The 14,843-nt window shown below is 39.8% G+C and overlaps 1 protein-coding gene across 1 annotated transcript in view; it reads left to right on the top strand.

The window, feature by feature from the left end:
• Positions 1 to 13,852: 13,852 nt before the first annotated feature.
• CYP7B1 (cytochrome P450 family 7 subfamily B member 1) overlaps positions 13,853 to 14,843 on the top strand; it is a gene marked incomplete at both ends in the record, with an annotated part of 170,662 nt that continues 169,671 nt past the window's right edge. The window contains one exon of the mRNA XM_080929483.1: positions 13,853 to 13,968. Within this exon, the coding sequence (XP_080785609.1) occupies positions 13,853 to 13,968 (116 nt within the window). The remainder of the gene's footprint in view (positions 13,969 to 14,843) is intronic.

Genomic DNA, 14,843 nt, shown 5'->3' with positions numbered 1-14,843 from the left:
GGTAGGAACTTGGAGGCAGAAGCTGATGCCAAGGCCATGGAGGAGTGCTGCTTCCTGGCTTGCTTTTCCTTGGCTTTCTCAGCTTGCTTTCCTATAGAATTCAGGACTACCAGGCCAGCGATGGCACCACCCACAATGGGCTGGGCCAACCCCCTTGATCACTAATTGAGAAAATTCCTTATAGCTAGTTCTCATAGAGGTATTTCCTCAAGGGAGGCTTCTTTCTCTGTGATAACTCTAATTTGTGTCAAGTTGACACAAACACACACACAAAACAGCCAGTACACACTATGTAAACAAACTGAAGGAAAAAAACCCTATGACAAAATCTAACTCTCTCTCTCAGGATAAAAGTCTTGGAGAGATCAGGGATATAAAGGATACACCTAACTTATTAAAGGCAATGTTGAGCAAGCCAACAGCCAACATTAAATTACGCGGAGAGAAATGCAAAGCAGTTACAATAAAATCAGAAACAAACCAGGGTTGTTCACTCTCTCTTTCCCTATTTAACATAGTACTCGACGTTTTAGCCAGGACCATGGGAGAACAGAAAGAGATCAAGAGGATACAAACTGGAAAGGAAGAAGTCAAAGTGTTTATATTTGCAAGTGACATTATAAAGTAATACTAAAAATTTTCCTAGGAACCTGTTACAGTTGATTAAATACCTTCAGCTGTGTGGCTGGATTCAAAACTAAAGGGAAAAAAACCATATATTGGAGTAACCCTAAAAAAGCCAGAGCTCCCTCCAGATTTGTTCCACCCTCCTTAACAAATCTCAGGCGCTGAACTAGCTGCCACATCACCCCCTCACATTTACAGCACACGGGCATGTTTTGAGTGCTAGAGAAGAAAAACACAATGATTAATCTCATTCAAAGAACTGATGGGCATTTCCAATTTTACAACTGAATTTGAAATGTTGTGAAATTCTAGGCTTGGAGGAGAGAATTTTGTTTCTAGAGAAGGAGTGGGATGAATAGGCGGGTTGGCAAGATCTTTCCCTGGCGTGAGAAACTTTACACAAGTCTTGCTACATTCTTAAACAGTGTGTGTAATGCTATTTTTTTCCTCAGCATTTTGATTTTGTATAGTAACAGGTTCAGGCGTCTTACTTATTTCTAAACTGGACGTTTGGGTTGTTGTTGTTCTCTTCCCCCTCTCCCTCCCCCTCCCCCTCTCCCTCCCCCTCCCCCTCCCCCTCCCAACGATGGGGATCTAACACAGACCCTCAGATATACTAAGTAAACCCTCTTCTACCTTCATCCCAGCCTCAGTGTGTTTATTCCTTTGGTGTAAGAAGGAAGAGTGGGGTTGATAAAAATCAGAAGCATGGACCGAGAGATGTGAAATATCTTTCAAAATTCCACTAAGGATTTATAGTTGCTTGAATGAGAATATCTCCCATCCACTCCTGAATTTAATTGGTTGATTCTCAGTTCTTGGTGCTGTTTGGGAAGGCTTAGGAGATGTGTAGTCTTCCTAGAGGATACTTATGTTACAAGCACAGGTTTGCAGAGAGAAAATCCTCCTCTCCTTTCAGGTATGTCTCTCTGCTGGGTATATGGAGTCCAAGATTGAGTACTGAGTATCCTGCTCCAGGCCATGTCCAGCTTGCTGACAAGCACCCCCACCATAATAGATTCATTCATCTAGAACCTTAAGCCCAATTAAATATTTTCCTACATAACCTGCCTTGGTCATGATGATTTTTTTTTTGTAAGTGGTAGAGATTTTAATTTTTATTTTTTTATTTTTTTAAATGACTTTATTTTACAAAACAAAGATAAATGTACAGATTTTAAACATTTTTTGCTTAAAATTATACATTTTTGTCAGTACTGTTTTTTCAGATATTAAAATAATTTTTACATAAAACTCTGTGAATATATTTTTTAGTCAGTACTTGATTTTTTTCAAGGGCTTGACAGTATGCATTGAAAACCTAATAGTTACAATGAGCGTAAAGTACATGCAAAACAAAACGCAACATGGGAATAGTCAAAGTCATGAGGATTTATATCAGCAATTCAAGAGCAAATAATGTAGGATCCTTTTGTCTAATAACAGATGCAATGCATGCCAACAATAGAGATTTGGAAAATGCACACATATATAAACTATATTAACCATTTATGTTAAACTATACATGACCAGCCATTTATGTATTTAGAATGTTTTCATCTAGTATTCCTTATTCCCAACATGTGGATCCTTAAAATTCATTCTCCCCTTTAACTGATACAAGCAAAATTAAATTATATATATATATATATATATATATATATATATATATGTGTGTGTGTGTGTGTGTGTGTGTGTGTGTGTGTATACACATATATAATTTCTATCTACACACATAATTTAAAAGTTCTCTTTAAAATTAATCTTAGGAATACAAGCTCGCTGAGTATAATTGAAAGCAGCAAAACATACTGAAGGAACAAACCTTTCAAGAATCACTTAGAGTGCAACAATCACATGGCAAACATAATTCTGATATATAGTAAGGAAACCTTACTTTCTTCCCTCTGGTACCACCTAAAATAAATAGAAAACAATCAGACATCTTCTTTTTCTATAACAACCTTTTAATTTGTTTTCTGTGATTTATCTTTCTGGCAAAGCCTCATTTTTCACATTATACAACAATCTATTCAAAATAAGTCAATGACCCAAAACTTCAAAACTTTATAGGAGAAAACATTTCAATATATAGCAATAGAAATTAATTCTTTTTAAAAAGTCTTCAGTAGATAAAACATTTCAAAAATAGACAAAAATGATTATTGATAATCCATGAAATTATCTTCTGTTCTTTTACACAGCGAAGACTAAAAACAGGGAGACTGGTAAAAATTATATATATATATATATATATAATGTGTATATATATGAGTATGTGTATATACATTATATATACATATATATATATATGTCACACATATGAAACAGAGGATTAACATCTGTAATATAGAAAGAACTCAAAAAATTAAGTATCAAAATAATTCAATCAGTAATTGGGAAATGAAAAGAAAAGGTAGTTTTTCAAAAAGAAAGTAAATATGAAACTACACACGTGAAAAAACAACAATAACAAAAGAGAAAAGTACCCAACATACTTAGCTAGTAGGGAAATGCAAATCAAAATTAATGCTGAGATCATCACACCTCTGTCAGAATTATGACTGTTAACAAACAAAGAAAGGAGCAAACATAAACAAATGGGCTAGAGAGATGGCTCAGAAGTTAAGTGTTCTTGCAACTCTTCCAGAAACCAGATTTTAGTTTCTAGCACCCACATTTTGGCACCTGCAGTCACAGAGTTTTCACTCAACCACCCACAAATGATATGCATGCAAACATACATGTGAGCATGTACACACACACTCACACACACACACACACACACACACACACACACAAATAGGAAAAGAAAGGCAACTTGGAGAAGTGTAGAAAGGACAGAAGAGGGTTATGAGAAGAAAATATGGCCAAGGTACATGATAAATTTAATGAAATGCTGTTATAAAACCCATCACTTTGCATAATGGATATACACAATAGAAGCAGTTTTAACAGGGAAAATTGGACTGTAGACATTAGCATTTAAATTTTATTAACTTTTATTAACTTCTAATTTTAAAAGGCTGTTTAGATTTGATCATAATGTACTGCAAGAATACCTGGAAATACCATGCTAAACCTGATTAATATGTTCAATTAGTACTTGTGAGTAAATACTTTAACTAAAAAAATACTTATAAATCCATTAGAATGCTATCATGTGTAATTTAATGATAGAGACAAAGTCTGATAAAGGGATGTGCAGATGACCAAATCATCATATGATCACCATTTCACAGACCTGATAGTCTATGTTAACTGTGACATAAACATGATGTAATCTAGTTACTTGACAAATGTTCATGTTGTAAGAATTCCTTCCCTGAGAGAGAGAGAGGAAAAGAGAGGGGGGGGATTTATTTGTGGACAGTTAGAGGTTCTTGATGCTCATTGGTTTTTCTAAAATGAGTAATTTCCAAATTGCTACCCCATAGTCACAGTAAATATACTAAAAATCAGCAAGTTCAGATACTAAAATCTGCAGCACTACGTCATAAAAAGCCTAAAAATAATAGGTGAGAATTCTGAACTCAAAGATCTCCTCAAAAGCATTGCTGGCCTCCAGAGAGAGGAGACAGGCACTGCCTGAGAAGATGCGTCATGGAAAAGGGTTCCACCAAGAACCAGGCATGTTCTGGAGCAGCGGGAAGGATTTCTGGCCAAGATGCCTATTTGACTGTCTGTCTGGACAGACTAACACAAAAGGTAAAGTGTCAACCTGCAGTGTCCTTGCCTATTGGTCAGAAGTGAAATAGCATGTACCATAAAATGCCAAGAACAGAGAAAACAAAGCATAGTTTCAAAAGTGAGATTCAAATTAAGAAATGTGGTATTAGTTCAATGTCTGACACTTACTGTTTATTGTGACTGGTGAACAGGGAAAGTACAGAAGGAGCACACAGCTTCCTTTTAAAATCAATCTCTGCATCCCCAGAATGACTGGTTACTGAGAGAAGCCCTTGCCCAATCCCACCAAAATCCATAGACAAAACCTGAAAACAAAGTATCTGACAAAGGACATCAAAATATAAGACACTACATACCACAGGGCACAATAAACTAATGGTTCTCACTAATTACTTGGACCCCTGCTCTCTTTTAAACATGCCCAGTTATTCCCTACCATTTTATTCACCTTAGACACTTTTAGGACACAATGGTAGATGCTATAAGTTACCGTACCTGTCTTAGTCAGGGTTTCTATCCCTGCACAAACATCATGACCAAGAAACAAGTTGGGGAGGAAAGGGTTTATTCAGTTTATATTTCCACATTGTTGTTCATCCTCAAAGGAAGTCAGGACTGGAACACAAGCAGGTCAGGAAGCAGGAGCTGATGCAGAGGCCATGGAGGGATGTTACTTGTATGTTTCTCATGCCTTGCTCAGCTGCTTTCTCATAGAACCCAGGTCTACCAGCCCAGGGATGGCACCACCCACAATGGGCTGGGCCTTTCCCCCTTGATCACTAGTTGAGAAAATGCCTTATAGCTGGATCTCATGGAGGCATTTCCTCAACTGAGGCTTCTTTCTCTGTGATAACTTCAGCTTGTGTCAACTTGACACAAAACCAGCCAGTACAAAACATGATAAGTAATTGAATGCTTTCCTACATAATATTACAGGGAGAGTATCACTTAAATATGTGCCAGAGTGTAAATAATGCCTGTTTATATGTAAATGTGAAAAACAGTTTTTTTTATAATTCTGAAAATTATGGTAGCTTTTTCTATCATGCCAGTATAAATCATTCATTTGCATTAATAAAAGACATTCAAAATATTTCATTTTCCCTTTCTTCTCCCTCACTTCCTTTTTGTATAATTTTCCCCCAGGAGTTTATAGACAGTAGAGAGCAAAGTACACAGAAAGTAGGAAAAAAGCCCATAAGAAGAGGCCTAAACAGTGGGAGAGGGCACCTACATATTTGCACTGTGAAGAGTGTGAGACTCACTTGGTAGCAGGTTGTGAGAATGGGAAGCTGAACATATAGAGATGTAACTAACCAAATGAAAAGACATTGATGAAGGAATCCATTCCCTCCTCATCAGAGAAGAATTCCACTTATAAGTGCACATGCATATGTATATATATTATCAAAACCTGCATTTCTTACTGAGCTTAGGCCTTGAGGTTTACTTATCAATCTTTATAATATGTCTTTGCTTGATTATGCGTTGATTGTGATTATAAAAATACCTTTAACCAGATAAAATGATAATGGGTCATATGGTAACAGAGAAAATATAAAATTAATTTCAATTTATATACAAAATTTTATTACAGAAAGATATAAAATGTTATCAATAAAACTCGCCAAGCATACAAGTATATGTTGGTAGGATAAAGTGTTGTGGGAGAAATGGGATGGAAATATGAGTTCAAGGAGAAAATGGAACGATATAAAATTTCTGGTTGCTAAGAGCTTACTCCTGTATCTTAAAATTAATAATGGTGGGCAGGAAATTGCCATTGTGTTTAGAGCACATTGCATGGATACATGAAAAATCATAAAAGTACAATTCTATTACACACCATCAACAGCTAAAATATCCCAGTCATCTTATCTTTTGAACCTATTTTTGGATTATAATTTTCATTGTCAGTTAAGAATAGATAAGAGTACAGATCTCTTCTTAAAATTCAAGGTAAGTAAATAGTTCCTAAAGATGGGTCTCTCAACTGTGTTCATACCTAAATAATAGCACATCCATGAGATGAATTAATGAAGCCAGTGATGAAACTGGAAGATTGTTTGGCTCTAATTGTATAAACATGACATAAAAACTTCCCTCTGAGTCCCGACTTGCCCAGTGTCTCAGTTAAGGTTTCTATAGCAATGATAAAACTCAATGACAAAAGTCTTCCTGTTAGGAAAAGAAGTGAACAATTAACCAGAAGAGTCAGTGCAGGAACTCAAGGCAGGAACCGTTAGACAACAAGTGGTCCTGAGGCTGTCTGTGTAGGGGAACTGCTTACTGGCTTGTTCCTTGTGGTTCATTCACTCTGCTTTCTAATAACATCACTCAAGGCCATTAGCCTAGGAAAGGCTCCAACCACAGTCATCAGTAACCTCCCCATTAATACTAATAGAGAAAATACATCAAGGTCTTGGCCACAGGACAATCTACTTGGTACAATCTTAATTGAATTTTGTTCTTTGCAAACCACTTGCATCAAACTGAGATAAAACTAGCCACCACACCTGTTCCTTCTGCTCATCATGTCTAGCTCCTTTTCCTGTTTGTCAGCTGATCTATAGCTTCCCCATACCAATACCATTTACTTAGCTTCAAATTCGCAGACCTATAAATCTCTCCTATTCACAGCCCAGCTTAGCTATTGGATATGCACAGCTTCTTACTTTCTGTGTAGGTCACTACAAGAGACCTACACGCCTACCAGCAGTGATGCTTCAGAGGTCTGCTGACATTTCTTTCTGTGATCCTTCAGATTGTCCTTCAGTGGTCACTTTCCTAGCTCCTACCCAGAATAGAACATTACAATTTCCACAGTAAATCTCTTATTCTGCTTCTTGGTGAATACAGTCGATGTTACCTGAAGTAATTCCTCCGTAGCATAGTCTTAGTATGTTACTTCTGGCATGGGCAGCCAGAGTGGCAGGTGGGACAGGAGTAGGTCATGATGTCTAGGAGGTTAAGGCTAGAGGGCTCACACTTAAGCCTGTCACTGAGAAGCTAGACATGGAGCTGATTTCTAGATGTTTCAGAATCAAATAAGGAGAAATAAAACATAAAGACAGAAAGAGGGAGAAATCCATTTGAGGTCTTAGAACACTTCAAAGGAGAAAAGAAGGAATTCTGAGGAGCTCCAGTTAAGAGTTTTTACTTGTCATGGCTGAGAAGCCAGCCAGTAATATGAAGGGCAAAGTCATAGAAAAACACAGCAAGGCTGGAGAAACATCTCTTGATGGAGGAAAAACACATGCTGACTGACACCTGTCACTGTTGAATGTTTTGATTAACCACACATTGTGAGTACAACATCCTTCCATTCTTTCTTATTTTCTTGGCATCTATTCACATTTGTGAAAGGGAAAATGATCGATATCATTTGTTTAACATTGTAAGCTCATATTATTACAAAATGTTTTAATTATATATGTAACACATATAACCAGATTGTTCTTTACATGATTACAGTTTCTATTATTATAGTTTGAAAATATCATAGGAAAATTATTCAGAAGAATTTATTAGTAACTATTGTTATCAACATGATAATTGCTGGGTCAAAATATGTGAGTTCAATTGTTCTTCATTTAAAAGCCAAGGGAAATATGATATGTGAAGATGAAAATCTAGTAGAAGAGGAAACTCAGAAAGACTAAATTGTGCTATTGATAAGCAGTCGATCCTACATGCAGGTAGCGGGGTGGAAGGGCATGGCTCTCATGGAATGGTGTGTGTAGAAAGAAATTCACACTTTCTCTTCTCAGAAATCCAGGTTCCAAAAATAATTAGAACATGAAATATTGCAAAAGCCAGTAAGAAAATATATGCAACCTGTAAAATGTTCCATTGGTGAACAGAGGTGGCAGTGAGTGGTTCTCACAGAGTGACTTTTTATTGGTTAACAGAGGTGGAGCAGCATGGAAGGGGGTGGTTCTCACTGAGTAACACATGTAGAAAGAACTTTGAACTTTCCTCAGAAATCCGGGTTCAGAAAAGAACTGGGACATGGAATGTTGAATATTCCTGTGTAAGTTGGGATCAGAGAGCATGAATCTGATGACTTGGCAGGGAAAGTCGGGTCAGATCAAGAGAATGGACGGTTAGTCTGGGATTATGAATCTATAAACCAGGGTATTCAAGCCTCAGCTGTGCACAATCAATGTCAAACAGTTAAACAAGAAAGCAAAGCTCTCCAAGCCTTCTCTTCCTTTGGAGACAATCAGAGCCATCTGTTCTACCATTTTAAAAAGCTGTTTCAAAATAATATATTCAAGACTTATGCACAATTGTACTTTATATTAAAAACAGGTTTAAATTGAACTACACTTGCTATTTTTGTGTCCTTTGCTTGTGCCTCAGTCTTTTACCTGTTAGAGCATTGATTTATTTAAAGACAAGAATTCAGTTTTCTTGTCTTGAACTCATGACGCTCCAGCCTCTGCCACCCAAGGCCTGAAGATTTCTTCCTGTCCTGACTCTTCGTGTCCTGTACTAAGATTAACCTGTAGTTTATAAGGTCTGGCTTTATAAGGGGAAAATAGCGAAACAAAAGAAAATAGAGGATACTACTAAAGTTATAAAGAACAGGATGAGAAATAGGGCTATAACTTAATATATGTTTAGTAATTTGGTTTATGCATTTACAATTTTCACCATTTGCTGTGCAATACACTCAGGCTTAACAACTGTAGGATTCACGTTGGTGGATAACTAACTCAGCTGAGGTTAGAACCTGAACAGTCACTGTCAGGAAAGAAGAGAGCAGCAGAATTTAACATTTTATGGGCCAAAAGTAGTAAGTGCTGATGCCTCAGTGGGATTGACTGCATTTGGAGTACTCATTTCAACCCTTGTCCAGTGATGCAGAAAATGCTTCATCATTTCCACAGTTCCAGGTCACCACTCACAACTTAGTTTTCATATACCTACAAGAAGTGTAGCTTCATACCTTTTCTTATTTTGTTTTCAGAATAAAGAGGTCATACCAGCCTCCTTGCTTTTTAAAGGCCAAGGAAAGCCAGCTGGAGAGGAGAAGTTGGGGTTCCCATGGACAGTCTCAGCTATGAACAACACAAGGTAAGGACTGGGGCATACACACAGGTAAGAATCGCTACATTAATTTAGTAAAGCATCTGCTGAAGCTCTGAGGGAAGAATGGACCAGTCACTGACAGCTTGACATTCAGAAACACAAGCTGAACAAGCAAGGGTATCCTGAAACTTCCAGAGTACTGATTTCTAGTTATGTTAAAGAGATTTTTTATTGGCTCTCCTTAATATGAAAAATTGGAACTTTTGAACATTAAGACAGGCTACAATGGAATATTCCACATTTTTTTTTCTCTTGTGAGAAGTCACAACCTAAAGGAAACCTGTTTTCAGGCTTACTAAATTTACTGTGGTATATTTTCATGTTACCCTTAGGATATGAATATATATATATATAGCTTATTATATAATGTAAATATTATAAAATATGATAAAGCCTAAACTGTAGAACACATCTTGTCTTACCCAGTAGTTTCAGGTAAGGGAGAACCATCTTGTAATAACAGCTTCTAAATCAGACATTCACTTTCAGAAGCAGATGTGTATGTGAAACAAGCAACTCATCTTTTCTTCTCTTTCCCTTCTTCACAATTTTTTCGCAATAATGGTACAAATTTTTAACTGGAAACAGTAATCAAAACTTAGTGTAAAAAGAAAAAGAAAGAGGGGAAAGTCATATATCATAATCATAAGAACCCATGGTTTGCCGGAGTGGACTTTTCAGGCTTGAGCATTCAACCCTTATCTCAGATGCTTTATTATATTAACAAAAGATCAGGTGAATTCCACTATGTTCTTTCCCACAGTTATGCCTTTAAATGTCTGGGATTTTTAGAGTCTTCTCTTTTCTTCTCTCATATATTTCATCTGGACTGCAATTTTCCCTCCGTCCACTCTTCCCAGTTCTTCCTCCCTCCTCTCTCTCCCGGGATGTCCTCCTCCTCTATGTCTCTTCAGAAAAGAGCAGGCTTCCCAGGGATATCAACTAAACACTGCAGCTAATTAGAATAAGGAGGCACAAACCCTAATATTAAGGTTGGACATGGCAACCAGTATGAGGAAAAGGGTCCCAAGAGCAGGCAAGAGAGAGAGAGAGAGAGAGACAGCCCTCACTCTCCTGCTAGGAGTCTTACAAGAACAACAAGCTAATAACCATAACATATATGCAGAGGACCTAAATCAGACATGTACAGCCATTGTGGTTGCAGTTTTAGTCTCTGTGAACCCCTGTGAACCCTGCATAGTTGGTTCTATGGAACATGTTCTCCTGGTGTCCTTGACCCCTCTAGCTCCTACTATCCTTCCCCCTTCTTATTCAGGGTTACCTGAATTCTATCTAATGTTTGCCCATGGGTCTCTGCATCTGTTCCCATCAGTTGCTGGGGATAGCCTCCCTGTTGATGACTGGGCAAGGCACTGAGTACAGCAGATATAATTGGTTTTATTGTTTGTTTGTGTTTTGGCTAGTCATGTCAGGTTCTATTCTAGGTCTCTGGGCTATCTAATCTCTGCTCCCTGGCCATCCAGGCAGTAGAGGACATAGGCACCCTCTTGTGCTGTGGGTCTCACGTTGTACTAGTCATTCTTGGCCACTTCCATAAATTCCGTGCCACAATTACCCCATACATCTTGCAGGCAGTACAGGTTTCAGGTTGTAGGTTGAGGGATTTGTGGCTGGGTTGATACATTAGTCCCACCCCTTGAAACCTTATCTGGTTACAGAAGAGGGTTAATTTAGATCCATATCCCCCATTGCTAGGAGTCTTTGCTATTGTCACCATTAGAGATTTGAGTTTCCATTGAACTAGGTTTTCACATCAACCCTGAATCTGTCATATACCAAACCCCTAGGCTATCATTTGCTTTGAGGAAAACTCAAAAGATTGGAACCGTATGGAGGCCCTATTAAAGTCTCTCATTGATACTCCATATTTCCATGCCGACTAGTTTCTTCTCTTTTATCTACTACTATTTTCTGTTCACTTCATCTCAGTCTCTTTGAAAGAAGACATTTATTTTTTTACAGCTATGACAAACCAAATGTTATCCATGGATCTGGCTTACACTTAAGAAGTTACCTACCAAAATAGGCTTAGTCCAGTGTAATGGAATCTCAGAGTCTAAACAGGAAAACTAGCAACACCATTCTTAGAAGTAGGTGGAACCATCCATTATTCAAGTTCGGGTAAATGTCTGAGAATCAAAAGAAAAGTTGTTAAAGAAAGAAAGGTGGGCAGAACACCAGCAGCAATGGCTTCAGTGGATTTGACTATTGAGTGTGGTTCAGTGAAAATGTCTGAAGTATGCAATAGCTCTTCCCAGTGTGAACCAACATTGGAATTAAACTCGGTCTTCCAGATGTAACCAACAAGATTTGTAGGTTTCTCAGCTAAATTGTGACTAGACACCAAATAATATTGGAAGCAATATCTGGTATCTGGTTTGTTCCTGGATGTTGCTAGTGGTCCTAAAATGATTCCTTTGCTTCAGGCAGAGTATTTGCCTCCTACAGAAGGAGAAACAGACATAGAAATAGCAGACATCATGGGGATCGATAGGTGATGTGGCAACACTGTCCTAGAAGCCGTGGCAGGAACGGCTAACAATTAGAGTTTGGATAATGTCATGGGGAAAGTGGGATTTAAACAAAACAAACACATAGAAAGCAGGGACAGGGGGGTCATCTAGTTTGAGGCTAGCCTGGTCTAATTAGAGAGTTCCAAGACAACTTGGGCTGCACAAGACTCGGTCTCAAGAAGGTGAAACACAAACAAACCCTTTAAACAGCAGAAACAGAGCTGGACCCTGACAGGCGGGGATGAAGTGAACATTTAGAGCAGAGAGCACTTGTTATTTTCAGGAAGAAAGAACTCCTAAACATAGGAGAATGTGTGTGGGATGTAGAAACAAAAAGGCTCAGGCATGGCTGTTCGCAGGAGCTGTCATAGCTGGGTAACTTGTGTCAAACAAATGTTGGGGGCTTCTATTAAACCAGCCTGCCTCGCTTTTAGGCTTGAATCTCATATTACAATAAAGACAGTTTATTTCTGTGTACGATCTAATGGCTGTTTCCTACGGATTGAGCGATGCCTAACCTGTAACATTAAGTACAATCGGCTCTCTGCTCCCTGTTCCAGAAAATGGCAACCCATGGTTTTGTTTCAAAGGGTCGTTGGCTGTCAGCACCCTGTCATATTCTGCTTCCATCACTCCCATTTGGAAACCCCCTCCCACTGGGCTATAAAACCTTTGCCTTCCTTATGTCCAGTGCTGACCTCTTGAACCCCCAACCTCAGGAAGAAGGAGCCCATGGGCACAAATATAAAAGGCTTGCTTTAATTACTGTGGTTCAGTGCTCTTTTTCGCAGATCTTTGGGATTAACACTTCTCCTTGCACATGGACTATTTGTCACTTTTTTTTTTTCTGAGATTGGGACAGGGTAAACGTGGGTCTGTGTGAAAGAGTGAGAGGCATAAAGACCAGTTTTGAAGCTGTTAGCAGTAACTGCTCGGGGACAGGTGAGGGTGGAAACTGTATCCTGACCAGTGCAGAACATAAAAGAGGATTTGGAAAAGGATTGAATTAGAAGTGCGAATATTCATCAACTAAGTCCAGAGGACAACATGAACATAGCGATATTTTCCTAAGAAATACTGCTTAAACTTAAGCCAGTTTATTAACATGTAAAATATTTGCTGGGTACTCATTAAGCAGGGGGAAAAAAAAAACCGATGTGGTGGTGGGGGGAGGGGACTCTCATGAAGAATTAGCATCAGGTCTCTTCCTTGACTACTTTCACTTCATTAAGGCAGGGTTTGACTCCTGGCTTCACTCTTCAGGTGTATCTGCTGAGCCATCATCCCAGCTCCCATGAGAAGATACTTTGCAAATGTCTTCATTCTCTGCCTGTCCAGGGTGCTGTACACCACAGCTCGCCTTGGGCTTGGTGCCATAGCTTGCTGCTACCTGTGGCTTCTTTCTGTGCGCCCCCGGGAGCCCTTTTGAAAGAGGGCCTGCCTTCCTACACTTGGCTCCGGTGTGAACCTTCGCATACATTATGCCCTCAGCCTCACAATAGATCGCACTTTAGGATGACCTGTGCCACAAGGCCACTTTCCTAGGCTGGTGGGCGGGGGAGAGGCGTCGGGCAGGGTCTCTTCTGTGAGCTCACTGCCGACTGACTCAAAAACAAAACCCCCCTCCTCCAGGCCTCTGTGGCTCCATCTGGGGAAATCCTAATCCTTTCCCTCTTCCTTGGCAGGGTTCCTGTCACCGGAGCAGGAGGCGGTGCGAGGCGGAACGCTTGGGTCAGGGGGAGGCGGGAGGGGGGAGGGGACTCCACTAACTTTGTAGTTCAGCTTTGGGGGCTGTTGTGACATTCTGCTCTGCGCTGCAGGCAGGCCAGAGCCTCCGGTCTAGAAGAGAGGACGCTGTGCAGAAGCCATCGCTCCCAACAGAGCCGCCAGAGCCAGAGCGTCCGATGGAGGGAGACACGACCCCAGATGCCGCCTCGCCAGGGCCTCTCGCCCTCCTAGGCCTTATCTTTGCTGTCACTTTGCTGCTCCCGGCCCTGTTCCTCCTCACCCGACGCACCAGGTAAGCGCCTAGGCTGGCCACGCATGCGTGGGATCGCCGCCACGCGACCTTGTGGCCACCAGTGTCCCGCAGGGATGGCGGGTGCCGGCAGACCTTCCTGCTGGACGCTGGCACAGGCTGCAGCGGGGGGGGGGGGGGGGGGGCGGGGTGTCCTAACAAAGATTTCTTTCACCCCTCCGCACACTCACACACAGGTTACAGGTTGAGAGGCCCGAATGGACTTGCAGGCTGAAGCTACTCAGGTTTGCATTAAGCATCATGTATGCCCTTCACCTGGACCCGTGGATATGCTGCAGCTCCGAATTTCCTGCATTTCAGGAAGAAAAATTACCAAGTTTCATTTAGCTCAAAGAGAAATGTTTTAAGAAAACGCTGGTGCGGAGTATAAGTGCTGCTCTGTGCCTCAGTTTACCTGATTATACCTTACTTGGAAAAAAAAATAGAAACAACAGCATTTACTATCACAAGGTTTTGTGAGGAGCAAAGGTGATAATATTTACGTCTTTGCTCTGTTATTTGTCTCAGGACAACAGTAACAGCAAAACTTCGACGTGCTTAAGGGATCCTGCTTGAAATGTGAAAGTAGAGAAACTCATCTAAAATTGTTCACTTCAAATTAATTTTCTTTTTCCACCGGTGTCTTATCTTTTTCACGCCCAGTTTTCATGGCTTTTGAAAACCGAGCAGATTGATTTGGGGAGGATAGTAATTACAATTTAAATGTCTACCAATATGAACATGTATCAGAGTGTGTCGTAATCTCTCTATGGGCTTTAGGGACAGTGGCACAACTGTGGTGCATACACATATCTGCACATTTCTGAACTGTCAGTCGAAAAATATTCAAGATAATAGGATTTCCATTTTCTCACGCT

The sequence above is a fragment of the Micromys minutus genome, assembly GCF_963924665.1.
Source record: "Micromys minutus genome assembly, chromosome: 15".
NCBI classification, from domain to species: Eukaryota; Metazoa; Chordata; class Mammalia; order Rodentia; family Muridae; genus Micromys; species Micromys minutus.
This window is presented reverse-complemented; position numbering and strand designations above follow the sequence as displayed.